The following is a 23551-nucleotide window of genomic DNA, read 5'->3' as shown; positions in this document are numbered from 1 at the left end:
CCCCCATGCACGTGCTGCTCTCCCTCTCCTTCCTACAGGGAGAAAGGATAGCAAAAGCCATGCAACACAGCTGACCCACGGCAAGAAGGTGCTGTTATTTCAGGCACTTGTGTAGTTTCCTGGGGAACTCTGTCCCCTGCCTCTGTACACAAGGGTTTTTGCCAAAAATACTACCTTCGGGACTTCACGCTGGAATTCCCTCTAATTCCCTCAGTATCAAACGAGTAGATTTTTGAAATATGTTTCTGGAGCCCAGCACTGTTAATACCAACAACAGAATCATTTGTAGTTACTTCACCTTTGCTTCGAGCCAGTCGGATCTCATAGCTGATCTTACTTTGGGCTGGAGGTTAGACTAGAGACCCATCCAACCTGAAGGACCCTCGGACCCTATGCTTAGGACCAGCCAAAGCTGCAGCAACAGAGCCAGTCCCAGCTCACTTAACAGGCCTGGTTCACGTCTTAAAGGAACTTCAAGCAGGAAGAAAGCTATGGGAACAAGTCAGCTGACTTTCCCTGTAACAAATACTGATGTAGAGCAAAAGTTCCACTTAATGTACATGGCACGAACACCAAAGTCCAGGCAACACCCCCTCCATCTATAAAACCCCAATAAAACTCTCTTCGGTACAGTTGACAGCGTCATGGCCAATCAGTAATTAATTAGTTTCGACAAATACAGTCAGCAGTCTGTCAGCTTACACGCAGCTAATGACCTTAGCTTTCTGGTAGAAAGCTTAAAGTCTGGCGAGGTCTAACAGCAGGCCTAGGAGCACTGCAGATTCAGTGTGAATCCTTCGGGTAACACCTAAACACCAGGGGCACCTCAGAAACCCCCAGGAAAAAATAAGAACTAGACTGAAAGATTCTGGGAACACTACATAAACATATAGATATCTACACGTATGTTTTCATATATTTTTTGGTGTGTGTTTATATATAAAAAGCTCTTTAGGACTCTATAAAAAGCCAGCAGCCGATTATCATTTAAGTTGCCCTGTTTATACGCAGTTACAGTGGGTCTCTTCAACATAAGGACAGTTTCTCAAATAACTAAGAACAGTTGAGCTGCTTTTTCCATACTTAAGTGACTTACTTAACATTACTGCATAATGGGCACTTTGTGTGTAAATACAGACTAGTTTTAAGTGTCTCCTAATTTTTACAAAGACATTAATGCTAGTGAGAAGTTGGCCTTTATTTTGCAACATTGCATTCAGTGCATCTGCTTTATAGTAAAAGCACAGCCAAACTCAGGAAAACCATTCTTTCATTTTTAGTTTTGCTTTTAGTATTTGTCTCAGTACTAAAATTCACACAACTCTGAGAATTGGAGCACCGACAGCTTAATATCCAGAACAGCAAAACCAGTGCTGGACTGCATGCTCTCACCTGATAAAAGGGCAGGTACCAACTGTCACTAAGGATCAGCACACCTTCACTTTCTCTTTTTCTTCAAATTGAACATAACAGAACTTGAGTAAGCAAAGAAGATTACACTGGACAACATGAAGTTTGAAAATGGAAAATTAAGAAATTGGGACAAAAACCAATTAGCAAGTAGGAAAAAAAAATATTTTTTAATATGCAGTCTCAAAGACCTTCCATTAAGGTGCTTCTCTACAGATTCCTTTCTCTATGAAGTCGTCAGAAATTGTAGCTGGCAACCTGTGCCAGTTTTACCTTCAGAAACCTAAATATTCTGGTCTTCAAGACACGATCATTAGTTTGGCTTCATTGACAAGGGCAGATTTTCTGATGTATTTTTTTAATACGTTAATATTTTGAATGATCTGACTTGAAGTACAACATAATTTGCACTAGCTCTAGGCAAAAGCATGTTAAGATTTATTTGTACTTAACAGAAAGTTTCCTCTCCTTAATAGCACTGCTCCTCAATAAACAGGGTCCTGTATCTTTGCAGGTTTTTATAAGTTACCAAGCACTTGATTAAATGCTGAACAGGAACACTGAAGGCACGTGATGGAGTTTCTAGGATACTGTATAAGAACAGCTCTGTTAGTAAAACAGGGGCACCAAGTAATTTTATTTAACCTAATTTATTTTTAAAAGTGTTCCACACAACTTATCCATAACAAAGTCTTAAGGATCAATTTTGTACAAAGCTGCCTGAACATTTGGGAGGCTACTTGATATTCTTCTCCCTTCCAGATTTAACTTCCACTTGGGGGCCATACAAGACATAACATGAATTTGGAAAGTAGAAAAGCATTACTTAACAGGATTTCAGCCTGTATTCATACAGCAGACAACTGTGACCATATACATTAAAATAAGAGCTCTAGTCCAGACAACTGGACATAAATCCATATTCAGGCAAAAATCAATTTAGTTTTCTGGAGTATCCAATAAAATCATCAAATTCTGTTTCCAGAAGAAATTTCTCAGCACTCAGAGCAAGAGCACGCACACAACGGTTTGAAATAAATCTACGTGGTATTAACTGAACTGAACGGTGATATAATTGGCAAGATCAAGAAAGTAGACGTGAACACCATAAAGAACAGGCATAAAGGATTGATTTATAACTACCACAGCAGTGTTAACTTCATTTTATTAATGCTCTGAACAAAAACATTTCCGATTACAGTATACATCAGCACATCCTATTGGAAATATTTAAGGTGAAAGTACTTGTCTACCAATAATGCTTAAAAAAAGTCTTTTATTTAAAAAGAGTTTGAAAAAGAAGATAGAACAGCAGACACTCAAAAAAAGTAAGAATCCTTTTTTGTTTGCAAATCCCCATTCACTTTACATCTAGAATATACGTGTATACATAGAACACGTGTGCATACAGAAGCAACTCACCCTTTGGTTCCCTGTAAGACTGGGTAAAGGGTGTTAAAGTAGGACAGGAATGTTAACTCATTTGCACTATTGCAAGCCAGGGACGTTGAGAGAAATCGAAACGTTTTGAACCCCTCCACCACATAAAAAAATATTTGTATCTCCTGAGCAGAGAACGACTACTGCCCGTATCTGTGACAACCTGACAGAGGTCACTGCGATCATTCCTGTGGAAGTTTAAGGGCTTCTCAATTCACTGCATCAGTCACTTGCTAACATTTCCAGGCCGGCTGGCAGGGCTGCCTCGCAGCAGAAGACCAGAGGTACGTACACATCGCGCCAGCAGTGCCCACGGAGCCGGGTCAGGGGCCCAGGCACAGCTCTCCGGAGCGTGTCCCGTCCCGTCAGCCCCAAAGAGGTGGGTGAGCAGCGTGCAGCTTCTCCAGGGGAAAAATAACAGCCTGCTCCAGGAAGTAGGCTGGAAGCACTCCAAGTAACTTGAGCAATCTTCAGCGGCTCTACAATCAAAGCACTAAAACTTCAGGGAAGTGGCATGACGCTGGAACCTTGCTTTTCAAAAGGTGTTTGTTTCTATCTATTGGACGTTATTTTTTATTATTCCCACACAAGAAAAATCTGTCACTTTCCTCCCCAGAAGTGCTTCAGTCCTTTAAATCCCACTTTCCACATCATGGCTTTACGATGCAATGCAGAAAGAAGAAAACAGCTTTATAGTGTTTTCTGGAGCATCTAAACAATCACTCAACCCCACGCAGAAGAGCAGCTAATGAAAGAAGTATTTCACAGCCCTTATGCTCCTCTTACAAGGTTATCCTTACTGTGAGTGTCAGATCATGACATGATCAATTCAGATAAAAATTACAACTGACCTCAGTGTTATGCGCTTGGTCACACTGAAATCTGTAAACAGGCTAGTCAAACAACTCTGAATATAGGCACTGTATTGCACACTCCCAACAGGCATGAACTGAATTAGATGTTCTATTTTGGTTTAAGCAATTAGTTGCCTTTTTTTCCTGGATTTTTTTTTTTTTTAAGGGAAGAAGGGTAAAGAAGGCATGATACATCTCTTCCCAGCGGCTGGTCTACAGGATTTTGGCTCAATTGTCATTCAGCCAGCTGGATAAAACCCTCTCAGGCAGCAACCCAATTCCGAATCACGTATGTTTTGCATGCAGTGCAGATATCTTCCTCCTCTTCTCCCCCTACTCAGCTCTTTTTAAAGAGATGCAAGAAAGATCTCACTGTGCAGTTTTAGGTTCAAAACAATGATTTCTCAGGGCTATAATTAAACCATGGGTGAAGGGTCACATTTATATACTGGTCTCTCCCTTAGCAGCTTAAAAATTAAGATGCAGATTTAGGAAGTCATGGCACAGATGTACTTCATTATCATGGACTGCAGAACTGGACCACAACCCCCATTTCTTCGACACTGGCCAGAAACACGTCCCAGAAGTGAAATCAAGAAACTTGCTGCATTCATTTATCTCCCATCCTAGATTTCTTCTAGACAGACATTTAAATTGCGAACATGGAAGTTTAATAACACTTTACAGGATTTGTTTGTATTAGCTACTGCATAGAACAATGAATATTGCCAGGTTTTAACACCTACTTTCTGCTCGTTATTTGCTTAGATGACTGAAGCAACACTTTCCAATCAAGTTAAATATACAAAACAGTATCAGTTCTGAATTTTGTTCCCTCGGATTTCATTGAATGGCTTTTTGTTACTGGGAAGAGACAATAGATATTATTTCTTACATACAGCGCTTATATTGCTTATTAAAATAAACAGTCCCACCCTTTTCAGTATTTCCATGCAAGTTTTAAGATATCACAACTTTCACCACTTCTCTGAATCCTTGTTCTATTTCAGACATGTCCAAGCACTTATGCTTAGATCTATCATTTAATACAATGGAATACAATTTACTCAATTGTTATTTCTAAAGCTCTTCTCTGTGCCTTTTTTTTTTTTTTTAAACAATAAAGAAAAATTAGGTTTCAAGTACTGACCAGTGAAGGCTGAATCATCCCCAGCAATCCTGCTCCCTTTTTGCATAGTGGTACCAAAGTGACTCAACTTTATTACCCTCAGTGTGCCACCAAAAGATTAGTGGGAACAAGCACTCCTGCTCCCTCACCTAGCATAATGACATCTCCCAAGTTTCTTACAACTGCCTCTTGCTTTGACAGTTATGTAACTCAGTCCACCTGCGATTTCTGCTGCCTTTCTCCACCACCACTACCCTTTTTTTTTCCCCTTCCAGTTAAAATCTACTGTGCCTAATCAATGGCAACAGTTCATCACTTCCAGCAGCGGCCTCCAAGGTCTTACTTTCCTTTGAACTAAACCCTCCTATGATCTTCTAGATGTTTTCATCTGGAAAGACAATTTTTGTGTTAATTATGAAGCAATCCTTAAGTCCCTTTAAAAAAAGGTCAGCAAAAAGCACAAACTAACGTGTAATTCAATACAACAGCTCCTATTTGTAACCAGTCTGCAGATCAGCCTCTATTCTAAAACTCACCCGAGCTCCCAAACACCTTTTCAGCTTCAAACTAAACTGTTCCATCTCCCCTAACATTTCAGGTTCCACTAACACCACTTCCTAGCCACTACGACATCAAGCCTTTCTTCCCAAAATACCCTGTGCTATAAAAGCAAAGGCAAACTAATCATGATTTCTCAGGAATATCCTAACTTGTGTTCTCTCAACCTCCAAAAATCTGACAGGCACCAATCCTGTTTATGCAATGTATAAAGCGATGTGGGTAAGTCATATGTTTTAGTGTGCACAGCCTCGATGCCAAGCTATGACTCTAGCTTCAAACTTCAGGGATATATGGGGGGAGAGGTTGTTTGTTTTGGTTTTATAAAGTAGCATCTCTCTCTAGCCACAGGATGATTTCTCTGTGTAACACAGCTTCCCCTTTTGGTGAAGGGATTTTGGAAAAGATTCATGTAAATATACACACTAATTTGCATCGAGAAGTGTATGATTTAAATGCTGCCATACCTGTGGAAAATTTACAGCAAGCTATATGCAAAAATATCAGATTTCACCGCGTTATACTAACATAACTGACAACACAAAGTACTGTGTTTGTACACAGCCAGTGATTAAACAGGGAACCCAGCAAACAGAAAACTGTCCCAATTAAAACACCAATTTACAGATCTCCGTTACAGCTAGCAAGCCTGAAGACAAACTGTGGGAAAGTGAATTAAGTAATTCAAGAACTTTTACACACACAAACACACACATACATGATCTAACAACTATCCCAATCCCATCTGTTAGACATGACATGGCACAGTGAAAAATACATAAAGGTTGATTACTGTACTCGGTAATTTATCTGGCTCCAAGAGGCTATTCTATTCACTCAATGCCCTTACAGTTAGAGGACAAGTGAACAAAGAACGTCACTCTTCCCTGCTTGAGAATATTGCCTGCTTTGTGTAAAACTCAGGACTGGAAATTAAGCTTTGCTTGATAAAACGGATTTTAAATTATTATTCTTTGGAAAAGGGATCTGAAGTTATGAACAACTGCATTTATTCTCTGAAGTGACTATTTTGGTTTACAAGTTTTCTTCTGCGTATCTTAGTTTCCAAACTTTGGCGTGCATTTCCTACTGTGTTTGCCATGGTAACCAAGCAGGCTGAGCGTCTACTTGAAATTCTGCTTAACTGTTTAGTGCTGCATGTTAATCAAGATACATTAACACCCTAATGTACTCCAGTGAGCACAGTGAGCAATTCTCATACTGGAGAAATCACCTTCAGTATTACAAACCTTAAAGGATTTTTTTGTTGTTATTTAAGATTTAAGATAGTGGGGTAACTTCACAACAAAAATGTGCATAAATAGCTACCAAGTACACAGCATACACCCAAACACGAGGGACAAGGTATATTTAAGGAGCTAGAGTAGAACAGGCTCTATTTGACAGTGTTTTCTCTCCTGTGAATCAAGATTTTACACTCACGATGAAGGGAAATTTGTTCCAAGAGTACACTTCAGTAAGATAGCTTCCATATGCTAAAGCTTGTGACCTGGGAGAAAACAGTCCTGCTGCTCTGACGCGAGAGGAGCAAGGTAACAGACTAACTTACTTGAAGTCCTATGATTAACGTTAGCAGGGCCAAGCCAAACAACAGTTACTAGCTTCTCTCAGTTTCCATTTTGAAGGAAGATCTTTCTTCAAACATTCAGCTCAATTACAGGGTCACGAATACAAAAACATCTGTGTAAGCACGTGGGATCATTCCTAATTCCCAGAAAATGCATCAAATGTTTCAGTGCACTAGCATTTATATAAAGTAAGTAAAGAACAGACTAGCAAGTCTTAAAACAAGAGAGTTTACTGCTTGCTTGTTTAAGCCTCACTGCCCCCCAGAAAAACTACTGAGGGTTGGCTGCTCACCTCTTTTTATAATAAATCAATGGAGCCACTACTACATGATGTTAATATTCAGGAAAATCTCCCCCTTTACTCTGCTCACGTTAAAGATAACATTATATGGTTCTGAACTCCAACACCTGCTGTATAAATACAGGTTTAAAGTACAGCGAAACATCTCCAAGAAAATCTAAAAACCAAAACCCCCTGAAGCTTGCTTACAAAACTGCTGAGGTACTGTTAGCACAAAACATAGCATGTTCTTCCCACAATATCTGCAAAGTCAGCTGTACTTTCTTTCTTTCATTGGGCTTCAGTGTCTCCAGCTCCTATCTTGAATTTAATTTCCTTTTCTGGATCTAAAAGCCAGTAAGGTAGTCTCCCTGGGTGCCACAGATAGTTGGATTTGTATCACTATGAATACGTTTTCTTCACTCTTTTTTTTTTATCTGTCTGGGCTCACAGAAGTTTCTGGATGAAATGCTCTGCTTCTTCTCAAAAGCTATTCTGTACTTCCCATGGAGCCTGTAACCTATGACACCACAGTATTTTCATTATGCAGTCGTTCAACTATTAGCAACAGCTTACAGCAGGGCTGGTCAAAGAGCAGAATCCTTCTGAATTCATAGTTATTTTGTGTGGCTGCGATTTGTGGGATATCTGGCAGTGTCTCTCAGACACCTAGGGAGGGTTTTGTATTATTTATTCTCTCTTCTTCGTTTTACAACTTTAAGAAATAGTAATTGCTTTGCCAGGCTAATTAAAATCATACTCCTTTTTCTCCAGTTTTACATTAGATGCTATCTTCTCCTAATAGCAGCAGTTGAAACTTACCTTCATCAACAGAAGCAACCGCAATTTCATACAATATTAAAGACGTCTCTTCACTATCTAATATGACAGCACCAAAGACATTTCCCTATTTCTATCGGTAAACCTCATTTGAGGGATCTTCAAATTGCATCTGTTTCCTCCTGCCCTCAACAGCTGTAGCACAAGCTAGCTCAGCTTGATAACCACGCCATAATGTTTACATCTTCTCAAAGTTTTCAGGCTGAAGCAAAAATTCCCTAAACACATCTTTTTCCAATGAAGTTTCACCTCACTTACAGTTCTGCTATCAGCTTGTTGAACCTTATAAAGTACTCTATGAACAGTGATCCCTCCCAACTTAGGGGAATTTTGCCAACTTGCACTTGTTCTTACTTTTTTGTCCGTAGGCTACTAGAGTACCTCAGCTTGAAATTCTCTTCTCAACTACTGTTACAGTCCCTGGGATCAGTAAAAGATATAAAGAGAGATGAGTTTAGGTTCTAGAACTCCTTCAGTTAAAACAGAGTATACAAAACTAGAACTGCCAGTTCAGTCAAGGACACAGATTGAAGGGATGCTTGAGCAAAGTTATTCATGAAAATTAAACCACCTGAGATAGCAGCACAGATGAGACTTCAGTAGGCAGACAGTGCATTTTTAAACTAAACAATGATGGTTCCAGTTCTCTCTTACTACCAGTGCATTACACTGGGAAGGCAGAACACCTGAACTTCAAGGAAGCTTTCTTACATAATACATGTTACACATTAATGCTTTCTCTCAGCCTAGACTGCGGGGAAACAACATTTTACTTAGAATAAAAAAAAAACATAGTACAGAACTCTACCACCTCAGAATTTCAAAAGCTGAAAGTACCTGTAAGCAGATGACGATTCTTCTCAGCGTTGTGCCATTACAAACAAATACAGACACCACTACAAACAAATCCCTTTAATCCTTTTTCATTTGCTCATAACACTTTTTTCCCCTCCGCATAGCATTCTCGCATGTTTTAGTTCTACCTAAATATAATCAAGGATAAGCCTTAAGAAAATGCCTGCCTGTTATTCAAGTCAATGGGGCTTTAGCAGAAGTTTTCACTGTTAAGAATAGGGTGAATTAAAAAGCAACTAGTTTCAGAGTAGTAGGGACCATACTGAGTATTTGCAGGCACTAAATGAAGTTCACACTATAGTATTCCTTACGAAGTGTCACATACCGTGTAAAGAATCCACCACCTTCTGTAAAGCTTGGCACTGAAGCACATTTTTTAGTCTCTTCACTTTTGAGGAATTGAGAGAATGAAGTGTACTGTAACAATTGCACCTTTCCTTGACTACTTTATAATTAAGCTCTTCAAGGTTCTTTTAAGATGTATGTTTAGTTAGCCGTAATTCCTTTCTCAACAATTACAATCAAAGAGGTTGTAACAGATTCACAGCTCTGAAATTAAAAAGATAAGTTATCTTTCTGATCTCTTTCTTGTTTCTTATCCTCCAGTGAATCCTTTTATTTCCTCCTAATCCTAGTCTAGTCACACTGTTGCTTACACTTATAATCAGTCCTTTCTCACCTGTTTTTAATGCAGAATAAGGTACAATTCAGATCAACTGAACAAAGGTAAGACGTACTAGATGTAAGAAAAACTAAAATAAAGCAGCATGTAAATATTAAATGGATAAAACCACCCATTCAGATACAATTCAACTGTTACTCAATTCACTGGCTCAGCTGGGAAACTTACTAAACGCTTAGCAAGTTACTATCACTTGGAAATAGTTGAAATTGGCTCATCTCAGTAAGACTTGTTAGAGAATTGTAACTGTTAAAGGTGACACTCATTTCAATCGGAGCAGGCAGACTGCTTTTAGATGGCTCCCCAAACCATAGAACAAACTGGAAACACCCCAGGACCTGACAGCGTCATCTTTTGCCATGCTGTCTCCTCCCCATGCCCACACAAAGCTACCTGACCTGTCAGACTAGTGGGTTAGCCCAGCACACCTTCAAAGCCACCACTTGCACTTCAGCTTTGAACTTTAATTCTTTTTCTTCTCTAAAATAACTGTATGATATTCTTTTGCTATCAGAAAAACGCACTTTGACAATACACGAACATCTACGAACACTCATTTGAGGTTGACTGTTTATTGACACTGCTTTTGTACAACAAAGTATCCTCAAAATACATCACACAGAATTAAATTCCCTGTTAAATGACTAAGGCTGCATAGCTTCAAGACTGAAGCTGCTCAAATTTTATTTCTTCCAATTTTAAAGAGACCAAAACACAGCAAAGCCACCTGTGGAGCGTTACAAATGTGTTTTATGGCCAAAAATGCAGTCCCCTTATCTTCTCCAAATGCACCAGTGAAGCCTGAAGTTGAACACTCCTTTCTGTAGGTGCATTCACAAGTATAAAAAAAAACACAACACAAAATACACCGAGACCTCAAATATATACAGATAAACACAGCAAGAACCTGCCTGATTCCAGGAATCAATATCAACTGTTTAGTTCATTAGGACTAAGCTTTATTAACCAATTTACTTGAAATCTGCCAGCTACTAGAAGATCATTTTTAATCAAATTAAAGCAAGTTCAGCTTCAAGTAGACTTGTCAACAGAGAAATATAAATTCATACTGCTCTACAACACATGCATTACAGTTCTATTACACTAAACAACCTGCAGGCAAGCAGTATTAACTAGAGTTTCCACTGGTTCGCCACCCCGGTATTTATCTTTTAATGTTTCCCCCACCCCCTTTCAGCACATAAGAGAAAAAGTTATTTCTTTAGGATTAGGAAAAGAAAAAAAGGCAGCAGCAAAAGAGCTCAGGATTATCCGTTGCTATAACAAACCAGTGTTTTAGTCCAACAGTGTAAATTCACTGCTTGAAAGAAAAAATTATCTGTTATAGAAGAGCAGTCTGAATAATTGTAGCCTGCATTGCACTGTTGCTATAGAAACTTCTGTCACCGTAGCAGTTAATTGTTAATCAATTTATATTTTTTCATTACAAAGCTCAATAAGAGTCAAATACAACACAGAAATGTCTGTCCAGCAAGTCAGAATTGTGCCTTTTTCTGGCTACTGTTGGATTTTGCAAGCCCTACAGGAATGCCAGACATTTTTGATAGGGTAGTTTTATTAAGCCAGCAACTCCCTCGTGTTGCAGCGTATTAACAAAACATTACTAGAACAAAGCCTAGTTACTTCTGTACTAAAAATAAGATGTAGCTAGCTGTTATTCTAAGAGCCCCAAAAGACTTCTACAGAAGTTATATGAATAAGTTATCTACCAAATATATAATCTGTGCTTCAATACCACAGCGAGGCCCAGTGGTTTATACTTCTTGTGGTCATGTTTAGTAACAGACAGATGAAAGAACACATCTGCCTTAACTCTTGTCCTGAACTTGTTAATTTACACTAATGCATCTTCCTTCTGGGGCTGAAGGCATTTCATAACAACCCAGCCCAACACAGCAAAAAGCGTTACTGAACAAGAGCAAGAGACAGGCTAGAAAACATAGCAAGGGCCAAATCCCTAACGCATACACTGCGATGAACTCAGATTTTCCACTGTCCCATATGTGCAAGGTCTAGAATATTACCTAGCCTGCAAACCAGAACCCTATTTTGCGTGTTTTAGAGCAAAAGGCAGCAAGCTCCCAACTTTGGCACAAGTTTTCCCAGAAGCCTTATTTTAAAGTAAGCAAAGCACTACAGATACTTTAAGTAACACTAAGTGCTGACAACTTCACTGGCGCAGGTATTATGTGGAAAAAAAAAAGAGTTGCTTTGCCTATTAATCGATTTCAAAAGACCATTTAAAGGTCTGAAAGTGTTTAATTTACCACAATCATCCACCATTGTCTCTTCCTTCAGGCTGATTTTCGTGGGAGGGAGCGATCAGAGTACCTATTGTCACTTACTGACCTTCCTGCACACGGGTGTGCTGCCAAGTACCCACCTTCCAAGCCTTTTGCCAGAGGTGGTAGCAGAAGCCTGTATTAGAGCAGGGAGCTGAGCACACTTAGGGTACAAACAGAACACAGCCCAGCTATTAAGTCACCCCTCTCATTGCTACGGCATACGAATATTACACGTGCTTTGAAAGCAGGGATTTCTGCTTTCAAAAATAATCATACCTCATACCTTCAACCAGCACTGATCTCCCCAGACTGTCCAAATTAAGTTTTCCTCTACATCAGCTTGCACTGGAGGTGCCACAGCCACCACCACCAGAGATGAGACAAATGAAGGAGAGGGTCCCAAATGACTCCAGACAAAGCAGAGCAAAAGTATCTTCTAGCATCATAAGACACAACTTCTCTGAGCACTGATCTTATCAACATCCCTCGTCTTGTTCTTTTATGTACAAGTAAAGCCTGTATCAGTTTAGGAATAGCAAAAAACAGCATGGAGATCAAGCAGAGCAATGCTGATGAGGTACTTTTTTGCAAAAGGGGTTAATCCATCCATCCTGCTCCAGGGCAGAGGTAGAGCAGCTAAACAAGTTGCCTCTAGACTGCTGCAGCAATTTAATTGGCAACAAGAACTGTGCTGCTCTGGGAGGAGAAGTCTACATCATCTCCAGCATCACTAAAGGCAGCTTCATCTGGACTTCTATTTGAGTTGCTCAGAATAGTTATTTGCCCCATCTCTCTGATTATGAAGTGCTAACATGCTCACCCATGCTTTTAAACATCCCAGTTCAGAAACTGCATTTTGCTAACACAGAACTACACTGGCACAGTTAATTCTCAGTAGAGTTGTCCCACCAACTGTTAGAAGGTCAGAAACTTCGTCTAGAAGAACAGCATCTTAAAATTTTGCAGGTGTTTGCTACTTGTCCACGACACAGCCATACGTTATCCTGTACAAGAGAACAGTTTCACTGCTGAAGGTGAGAAAGGCAAGCCATGCCCATGTATTAAACTGATGTGAATATAACCAGTTTCCTTGAGAGCACCCTGTATTTCTGAAAGGCTTCTTTGGGGAAAAAAAAAAAAAAAAAAAACACATCCCCCTGGTTTAAAACAATCACACCAACCAGGCAACCTTTTTAATTCAAAAGGTCTCTAGTTATTTACAAACAATAATAATTGGAGCTGAGAAATGCTGACACATGCAAGATAGGCTATATTTAAAACACAGGTAAGAAACGCTGCATTCTGCACTACGCACAGCATCATATTTTGAAAGTGGCATTGCCTAATCAGGCAACTATTCCTGTCCTAATAAATTACTCTTTAAAGGTGCACTTCCTTGACGCCCTAGGTGTACACGGCTAGCTCTTCAAGGTTTCTGGCCCACTCTCCTATTAAAAAGGTTTTAGTAAAAAAGCGTTTGCTTTTTTAAAAAAAATGACATTTATGTTACTCAGATGTATTGTTATCCTTGTGACTGTGAAGGCTAAAGCGTCCACAGGGCACCATTCCAATAGTTTATTTTGTAAGACTTGTGGATTTGAACACAGTTTCAATATATATTGACATCCACTCAGTCTCCGGTTGTCACTGCTCCTCCTTCCCTTAATTGAGAGGGAGCTTTAAAACCATATACTTTTTTATACTTTTAATTTATTTAAAACCATAAACATGAGTCCTCTGCAGGTTTTACACAACATAATTTCCCTGACAAAGTGCACGTAAACTCCCAGCACAGACAATAAGAATTACATCTTGCATTCCTAGTAGACTGAGGATAATGAAATTTGCTCCTAACGTCCAGTGTTCGCACAGAGTTCTTCCTCCTTCCCCCAGGGCATTCTTAACCTAAAGTTCTTGCTGGGACTAGCATTGAGTCTAACTTCGCACTTCACATTCTCCAGGTGTACAAAGATTAGGCTCTATTAAACAAGGAATAGTACAACCACTTTCCAATCCCAGAGTCAACAACAGAAAAGTAGTGTTTTTTGACCATGACAGCCACCTGAGAATTCTGTGATTAACTCATTAAATTAGAGCCTGATTTAGAGTTGGTAAATCAAAACCAAAGTGCAGAAGACTCTTATCCCTTAGAGACTTGTAATTCCATTACGAACAGCTTTAGTGAACAATGCATAAGTAAAAATCCAACTCCAAGCTATGCCACTGTCACTGGAAAGAGTTTCACTGTAGTGCCTGGTGATCCTGCCCACACGAACTACAGGGCTACATTCAGCCTACTGACAGTCTGCTCAGGAGAAGCTGAGACAAGCAAAATCAGCTGCTTTATTTTCAGCTCCAGGGGGCAAGAAATTGAAGGAATGTAGATGCTGGAAGATGGACTGCATACACATTTGGACTTACAAAGTGGGGTGAGGTAATCAGGAAGAAATACTCAATTCAGGAGTACACAGCAAAGTATTATTTCACCTTACAGTATGACACATTTAATGCTGGTTAGTTTCCTTAAGCTTTCTGAGAGAGGAAAGGCATTATTAAGTTGAAGAGCTTTGGCCTTCCTTCCCTGGCCATTTTTAAACAGTAACTTGTCCAAGTGTGCCAACTCATAGTCAGGACAACAGGACAGCATGTGGCCTTTGGATACACATTATTCAAAACAAAGTATTTTGGAAATATTTATATTTCCCAGAGATCTGCACTAATACTTCAAAGTAGGGCATTAAATTTGATTTTACAATGTCAAACAAGACAACTATGGCTGAGACCCTCTCAGAGATGGGTCTAGGCAATGTTTAAATAGAGTCTGAAGCATCTTCAATGTATATTTTAACTATTAACTGTCAGATGTCAAAGCATAACCCAAACTCCTTGCAATCTAAGCACACACTACAACCCTTTTATAAATATTCTGACAAAGCCGGCTCACAGAACTCTTTAGCGTCACAACTGTTTGTAGTAGAAATGATCATTATTTACATCTGTGAGGTGTTATGACTAAAATTTTGTTGTCCTGCAAAGATTAAGCACCACAATTAATAGCTTTACACTAAATTCCTCCAACTTACTTCATGTACTACAAATACATTTTAATACAAAATAAAAATTTTACTCACAGTGGCAAAAAAAAAACCACCTCACTGCCTACAAAATCTTGCCTACCAATTGAGAGGTTTGGCCAGCGTGACTCGGTATTCACACTACAACATGCCAGCCAAGCAGGCAGCCAGAGATGAACTGTTACCTTGGAGAGCAACCCTTCAAAGGATGTCCCACAATAGCTTACTGAAGACACGCGGTTGTGATATAGGCTGGAAGCACAAACCAGAAAAGGTGAAAGTGCTACAGAGTACAGGCCTTACCTACTGTCCAGAAGTAACCCCAGAGAATAATCACACTGCAAGCTTCGTCAAGTGCAAATAAATGCTTCCACAGCAATAAATGCTTAACAGTGTCACTGTACAACAGCTATTTGTTCTTTACATTTCCTTTTACTCAAGGCAGTCCTAGGTGTTCTAAATAAGCCTCAAAACAGAGTTAGCCTCTTAAACCTACCTTTTACTCCTGTAACCCAACATTAACTCTTCACTATTTTCCTCAGAAGTGTCATTGAAAAAAAGGTATTTAAAAAAAAAAACAACAGAACAACCAAACCACCACCCTTCAGAAAACTCCACAGGAACAGTTTGTAACATGCCTTGGCTGTCCTTAGTACAGCCCAGCTAAAATTAAGGAAGAAAATATCTATCTGCATCATAAAACTTGGGCTGATAAGTATATCCATCAATGAAACGCTTGAACAATTTCCTAAAGTCTTTCAAACACTTCCGCAAGCACAGATCAGCAGGTAACTTATTACTGACCCAGCCACAATACCTCCATGGGACCGGTGAATCCAGCTGCAACATAACTCCTATCTACAAGACAGAGGAGAAAGACTCCTCAGCAAATTAAGGGATTTCCTGGAGGAAACAACAAACAGAAACTAAGCCACAAACAACCTTACAACACATTTCTGAAGAAGGACAAATTGGGTTAATAGTGCCACATCCAGAACACCTGAAGAGTTGTGGACTATGCAAATCCCTGTAGCACAAAAAAGGAACATTCTTCCAGCTGCAGGATGGCATCAGATACCTTTGAGGGAAGTTCTGATGTCTTTACTGTGGTAGCTCCATTAGCCAGCTGTGTTTGTCTTCCATTTGACTAGAAGAGTGATGTTAGAGTCCAGTATAAATAAATATTTCAATGCAGAACACTTTGTAGTAGAATTCAATAGTAATAAACCTTTCTTTTGGTATTAAAAATACCAAAGTAATGTCTGTAAGCATCTAGACAAAAGGGAGAAATCCCATACAAGGCAAATTTGATAAAAGCTGGCACCAAACCAATATAATTTTATTAAAAAAAAAAACAAAACAAACTGGTCTAGAAGAAAAGGTCAACTGCAACGCCTTGAAATTAGGAACACTTTTGGTAAGTCTCACGTGACACACCTACAAGCAAACTAAGCATCATGTTTTTTAAGATATTTTAAATGGACGAGAGTCCACATCAAAATGTGAACGACATCAAGATTGGAAGGATTATTTGCACTATGTAGCACAGAACTGGAAACAAAAAACACCCTTAAATAAAGCGACTAGGACAGAATTCAACAAGAATTCTATGTAGGATTTACAAATTAAGAAATCAAAGCACAGAGACAAGCAGCAATATGATAAGAAACAATCCAAGTGAGTCAACACTATGAAAAGAATTCAAAAATGTCAACATTGTTCAAAATGTTAGCAAGAATATCAGAAGACAGACACAGCAGGCAACTGTTCTCCCTTTCTCTGTATTGAAATCGCAGCAGAAGTACTATACCTATTTTCAGTACTGCAAATAAAAATAAGTGCTAGTTAGTTGAAGCCAATATAGAGAAGAGCAATCAAAGACTCAGAAGTCATGACCTGAGAAGATTAAAAGGACTAGATTTATTTTCCTTTGGAAAAATGAGAGGACAAACTAACAAGTTTTCAAACACGCAAAAGCCAAAGGCAACAGTCAACTGTTCTCTATGATCCTGGCAGAAAACAGCAATCAGCTTGTTTTTTGTCCCCCTCAAATAAAAATTTAGCTAGATATTAGGGGAAAAAATATGGAAACTAAGCCCCAAAACAATTATGAAGGCTGTAGAATTTGTGTTTAAGAACTGGTCACAAAGATGTAGGTATGCTCCATTCTGCTTCAGAGCAAGTGCATCTTCAAAGACTTTGACAAATCTCAACCTTCTAATACCTCATACACGCTACTAAAACATGCATCTTTTTGGGAGGCCTGATACATCTTAGTGATCTCTAAGAACACAACCTCACCTCCCCACCACAGAAAAGCTGGCTGTCGCTCTCTGCAGATTCCAGCTTCCAACCTAGCAGTGTCTCATGCTGCTCTTCCCAGAGCAACACACTAAGCAGGGTGACAAATGCCACCCATTATCGCTCTGTCACTGAGACAAGATCCTAGGTGACCAGTCTGTAGAATGCAAGTAATCATCAGCGATAACACTGCTGAACTGGACAACAGAGACTCCAATATCAAGCCAGACGTTAGAAAGGTAATTTAGAGAACTGTGAAAGAAAAAATCCAACGTGTGATCTGTATTTTTACTGATAATCAGGTATTACCAACATGCTAACTCTTAATAAAAGAGGTTGAGATGTGAGATTACCTCCATCTTACAATTATTTCTAAGCCCATTGCTCAATGTAGGGTTAAAAAGACAGTCAAAAGATTATGTCCTCCACGCCTTCCCCAACAGAAGCTTATCACCTACACGTTTCTACCACAATACCATTACAACACACTACAATGTCATATAGTTATTGACAGACTGCTGCTTTAGGTAGCTGCAGGAAAAAGAAAAAAAAAAAAAAAAAAAGTAGAACTGAAGATAAAGCTTCTTTTAGTGAGAAGTTCAAAAAAAAAAAAAGAAAAGAAACAACCACAGCCTGCCAGATGTTAGCAGAGTTGGTCATCAGAATTCCCTTACGATGCAAAAAGCTGAGTCTAACATAATAAGCTGAGCTACACATCCAAATTCCACAACACCCCAATACGGGAGGTAGAAGCCAAGGCAGCGTACTTCCATATGACTGTAGCGCAGTCCTAGTTACAGATTAACTTGCCCAGAGGCCTTTACAATAAACAGAGAATACACCAATTATCATAAACACAGTTTAAAGGAAAATGCACTAGCTTCCAAGTAGGAAGGGAAACAGATTTGATAGTTCATGTCAGCAGCGATCGTTTTGTCAGTCATTCCTAAGGCAAGGAAGATGAGATAGCACGCTCCTTTCCAAGCCTAATGAATCAACTAATAAATCATTTCTCAAAGCCTGCCACAAGCCAGCTAAGTGCTCCAAGCCTGTCTTACAAGCAAGACTCCAGTAATGGCCTTCACTCCTGATCTGGGGCTTCAGAAAAAGGCAACCCATCCAAAACATCCACGCATCATAGTTTGATCAATCTTTTTTTAACGCTTACCTTATACTTTTACTCCATGAAGCAGCAACAGAAAAAGGTCTCTTGTAACACCTATAGCTCTCAGTCGAGATTAAGCCAGCAATCCCTAAAGAACAGATCATTCCCAATCTGACTTAAGGCTGAAGTAAAGGCTTTGTTCAGGTGAGACCTCGTAAGGCAACAGATCCCATCTGATAGCACAGGCCTCTTCAGGGGAAAGCTTTGTTCCTTTCCCCCACAGCCTTTTCTTTGCTGCCACTGTGCTGGCTAATACCTGACCCCAGGAAGAGACAGTTAACTTGCCAAATCTACCCAGAAAAAGAGCAGGTATGTAGCTGCTGGTTGAGCAAGCTGAACTAGCTCAACCTGAGGCTGAGCGCTGCCAAGGCCAGCAAGGAGAAAGGAGCACGCTGTCAGGAAGATAGCTCACTGCTAGGCCAGCATTTCCAGCCGTCGCTACACCAGTTCAGTTCGTGAACATCCACCCATTCAATTCAACAAGAGATCATTGAACACATCAGTTCTTAATGTCAAAGTTCAGGAGTACCGAAAGGGAAAGCCCACTGACACTCAGTGCAGTTGAAAATAATTACATACTTATGTAAATAAAGCAACCACATCTCATTAAATCAGAGTTTAATTTCTCCTCGCTAACCTATAGGATCACTTCCTTTTTCAGTGGATCCGAATCAAAAAGCAGCAGTTTTTGGTAAGCCTGCACTGCCTTATTAATGGAAGGAGAGCTGCATCAGTTCCATTACAAAAAACAATACAACGCTGGCTTATAACTGATGGGCTTTTGTTGATGACTTCACGGTCATGGAATACATGGAAACACGGTAACATTTCACGGTAATGTTTCATGGTAACATGGAAGAATAAAATAATAAGAACTCAGCTTCCTTTTTCAGGGAGCAAAGAACAAATTTGTGTGGAAATGCATTTTTGCTCAAAAAATATATTTATCTAAACACAGCTTGAAATGCTGCCCAAAATTCTCCTCTGCCTCTCCACTAAATTACCACCATTATTTGTTGGTACTCCAATCTCCACACTACAGTCCTGGTCAGTGGATGTAATTTTTCAATTGAGCTTCTTGAAGAAAAAAAAAAAAGGTTAAAAAAACATCTTGAAAAGTGATTTTTTTTCTTTATATAAGTTAAATATCCTAAAAAACACAGATGTTAGCAGTCTACTTTAAAAGATGACTTACAAACTAGACTTAGCAGATGCAACATATTTAGGATTTAATGGAAACTAAGAAAAAAGCTTAGCATCATTGATTTCAAGAAACATCCTTTCAAGTGGTACCTTTACTCAATATTAGCATTATTTACTCTTAAGCACCACGCATGGCTCAAGTGTGACTCTTACTTGATGTGCCCTGATCTGCAATAGATTATCAATACAAAGATTATAGCAGTATCTCAGACACAGCTCCTTGAAATAAAGTCCTGGTGGTTCTTTCGCTCATTTTCATAACAGCATAACATTTCCATAGCAAGAACAGAAGCAGACCTTAAAAAAAAAGACCAAATCATAGCTGCTTGATACATACACAGCACAGCTTCACTAACTTCAACCTGTACTCATTTTCGTGACTTCACCAAAATGAAGAGAAGATTACAGTCTGGAAGTCATTAGGGAAATTTTTACAGGGTACTTAGATAATTATGCAATAACAGCTAAATTATTAGCATTTGTATTAGGCAGAGGATCACAAATAGGTTGGCCTTCAACCAATAAAGTCCTTCTTGCCCTCCCATTGCCGAGGTGATGTCTCACAAAGTGGTAGTTTGTCCACTTAAGATAGATTTACATACTACCAATTCAGGTAACATCAGCTCTCTCCTCTTATGGTAGCCACAAGAAAAAAAAAAATCTAACTTTTGATACTAACAAACCCAATAATCAGTTGAAAGCCTGTCAACCTGTTCTTATGCTGACTTTATGTACAAAATAAAGTGACTTTCAATTGAATAGTTTCAAAATAAATTCCAAAGAAACAAGTATTACAAGTTTCAGACAGTGCATCTTCCCCCTTCTCAGTTAAAGTACCTTCCCTAACCTATTTCAACTGGTTCTCTAGATTCATTGAAGTTTTACACACATAAAATATGAAATATATTTTTTGTTGACATTTTAAGAGCTCACTGAAACAAACTATTCTGAACAAAGTGTATGTTTTACATTATTTTGACAAAAAATTATGTAATACTCTAACAGGTACATCTCAAAGCTCACAAGTTACCAATCTGACAAACTAAAATTTTCTGTTACTGCGCACCATCAAAAGCAGCTTTTACCATCTAGACAAAAAATATTACAACGCTAAAACTCAAAGCCATTTTATGATTTGAAAAAGTTACTCAGGTCCCTACTTTTAATGCAGTTCAGAGCTTTAGATTTTATTTTTATTTATTTTAAGTGTGACAAGAGATGACTACGATAACTTGCAAGAACCACACATAACATTGGACTACATAAAGGCCTGCTCTGTTATATGCAAGACAACTCTGCAGTTGCTTGGTACAGAAAAGCAAACTTATATATCAGAACCCAGACATGGTAATAGTTTAAGTGACAGATTTACAGAGATATTGACAGAATATCTTGTAAATTGTAGAGACAGCAATTGCTTATAAATAGCAATTACTGCCTGATACAAAACACTCATCATACGCTTAAAGAAGCTGTTGTCTAAGTATTATTTAAAACAACTAAATTATGAAAATTCATTAAAGTGTGAAACTAAAATCCATACACACTTTTCCACATAATTATATGTGACATACTCGATCTGTCAAATCACAGTCAACAGATAACAAGGTAGACTTTTATTCTCCAGTTGCTGCTTATGTTTTATACAGAGGAGCAGAGATTTGGGCATTAGCTTAGGGGGCCGTAGATCCAGGTACATCTCCTTGCTCGCCCACAAGCTTTCTGCATGGCTTTAGGGACATCTCTAGCTCTCTGTGCCTTCATCCCCTGTTGCACGGTGGACTAAGAGCAGGAAGATTTCAAAGCGCTCACCTTACAGCAGGTGAATGCCAAGTATGTAAGACAACAAACACCCATTTTTTGGAACATAACCCAGAAACCTAGCAGTTGTTATGCCTGTGTTTACATCCACTGAGCGACACCCATTCACTTGGCATGACAAATTCTGAATTCTTCCCTAAATGCCATCAAAATCAAGGACCTGAAGACACACCATGCAGAGAGGGTTTGTCCATAAATACGGTGACCTCAGACACCAAACGCACACGCTGTTAGCCCCGCACCAACTGCTAACTGTTAAGGGCTCTATCTCAAACTGCATCAACGGTTCTTTCCCATAAAAACAACTTTCTCTGCATCCATTATCTGACATTTAAACCTCATCTCGTCGCATTTAGGAACAACCCCCAGACCACTCCACGCTCCAAACTGATCGGAAAGGCCCCAAACACCCACCGGAGCTCCCCAACCAGCGCGACCAAGCCACCCTCCGCCCACCGGCCTAACCGCAGGGCTCTGACACCACCACAATCACGCCGGGCATTCCCTCCCGGCCCCCCTGGGCCCCCAAGCAGCAGGTGAAGGAGGCCGGGAGCCGCCTTATTACCCTCAAACCCCCTCATTCCTACACGAATGTCACTGGCAGCGAGGCCCAGCGCGGGCACACCCCTCCGTACACCCCCTGCTCCCACTCCCACCGCTGCCGGCACCGAGGCTGCCATCCCCACCCCCCCCCGGCCCCAACCCCCCGCCCTGACCCCACAGCACCGGGGGGAGCAGCCCCACAGCTGCCGGCCCCGGAGCTCCCCGGGGGCCCGCAGCAGCGGCGCCCGCTGCCCCCACAGCCCCCGCCACAACCCCCACAGCCCCCGGGGACCCCCGCAGCCCCCCGTCAGCCTCCCCCGGAGCCTCCCGGTACCTTGCGGACCCCCTTGTAGATGTAGAAGTAGAGCTCCCGGCCCACATTGAAGCAGAGCCGGTCGCCGTTGCCGCTCTGGTCGTTGACGTTGACGAAGGAAACGCGCACCGGGTTGGAGCCCTGCGAGTTGAAGGGCACCCGGTTGGGCCGGCTGTACTCCGAGTGGCTCAGCAGCTTGTACAGCCCCTCCCGGGTGGTGAACTGGGTCTTAATCTCGTTCATCTCCTTCCCTCCTCCCTCCGCCGCCATCTTGGAAAGGAGCATTCATCCTGCCCCGGCGCCCGGATGTGGCCACACTGCGCAACCGCCGCCGCCGCCGGCGCTCGCGCGGCCCTGCGCGGAGGCGGCCACGCAAACGGCGTAAGGGGGAGGAGCCGCCGCCCCTGTTTACCGCGCCGCTGCGCATGCGCCGCCCCCGCCCGCCCGGGGGAGGGACCGCAAAGGAGGGGGCGGGGCCGGCGGGGAGCGGGGCGGGGATCGTGAGGGGGGTGCACAAGATGGCGGAGGCGGGCTGGGGGTGGAGGGCTTGAGGTTGGGGTTGGTGGTGGGGTTCCTGACCCCTGCACGAGGATGAGACTGTGAAAAGAGAATAAATGCAAATGTGGATTGAGGCGTTAAGCCTGTGGTCCCCCGAAATTTTCACTAGGGAGGCAAGTGTCCTCTGAGTTTAATTATATCCTCACGGTTGGCTTAGGCTAATTAGAGACTGCTCTCCAGCTGTAAAAAAAACAAAAGGTGACATCTCCTCATCACCAAAAAAAAAAAAAAAAAAAAAAAGGTGACATCTCCTCAGACATCAAAACGAGTTGGACTTCATGATCCTTATGGGTCCCTTCCAACTCAGGATCTCAGGATATTCTATGAGTCTATGAACACAACATCTCCTCTGTCTTCAGGTTTCCACTGCCTCCCTTGCATCAGTTCCAGTAGTCATGCAACAAAAGGGTGAGTCAGAGCAGCTTGAAAGCTAATGCCACCAGAGAAATGGCAGGCTCTCAGTCAGGTAAGCAAACTGTCGGTCAGCAGCAAAGCTGGTCCAATTCAACAGAGAACTGCTAGAGACAAAATAAGGAAGGACTTGGGAATGTGCAGCTAGGGGAAGATCAGCACATTGTTAGACCGCCTTCTAACAATGCACTTTCAAAGTGTGGTTTCACATTGTATCAG

The 23551-nt window shown here is 40.7% G+C and overlaps 1 protein-coding gene across 3 annotated transcripts in view; it reads right to left on the bottom strand.

The window, feature by feature from the left end:
* Positions 1-22711, bottom strand: part of WDR20 (WD repeat domain 20) — a 45228-nt gene extending 22517 nt beyond the window's left edge. For all 3 annotated transcript variants that reach the window (XM_084287768.1, XM_084287770.1, XM_084287769.1), the window contains exon 1: positions 22385-22711. In XM_084287768.1, coding sequence (XP_084143894.1) covers positions 22385-22648 — 264 coding nt within the window. In that variant the 5' untranslated portion in view covers positions 22649-22711. The remainder of the gene's footprint in view (positions 1-22384) is intronic.
* Between the last annotated feature and the right edge of the window lie 840 nt (positions 22712-23551).

This window comes from Netta rufina (genome assembly GCF_964035555.1).
Source record: "Netta rufina genome assembly, chromosome: 5".
In the NCBI taxonomy this organism is placed as follows: domain Eukaryota; kingdom Metazoa; phylum Chordata; class Aves; order Anseriformes; family Anatidae; genus Netta; species Netta rufina.
The sequence above is the reverse complement of the archived record's forward strand: the minus strand, read 5'-3'. Positions and strand labels throughout refer to the sequence as shown.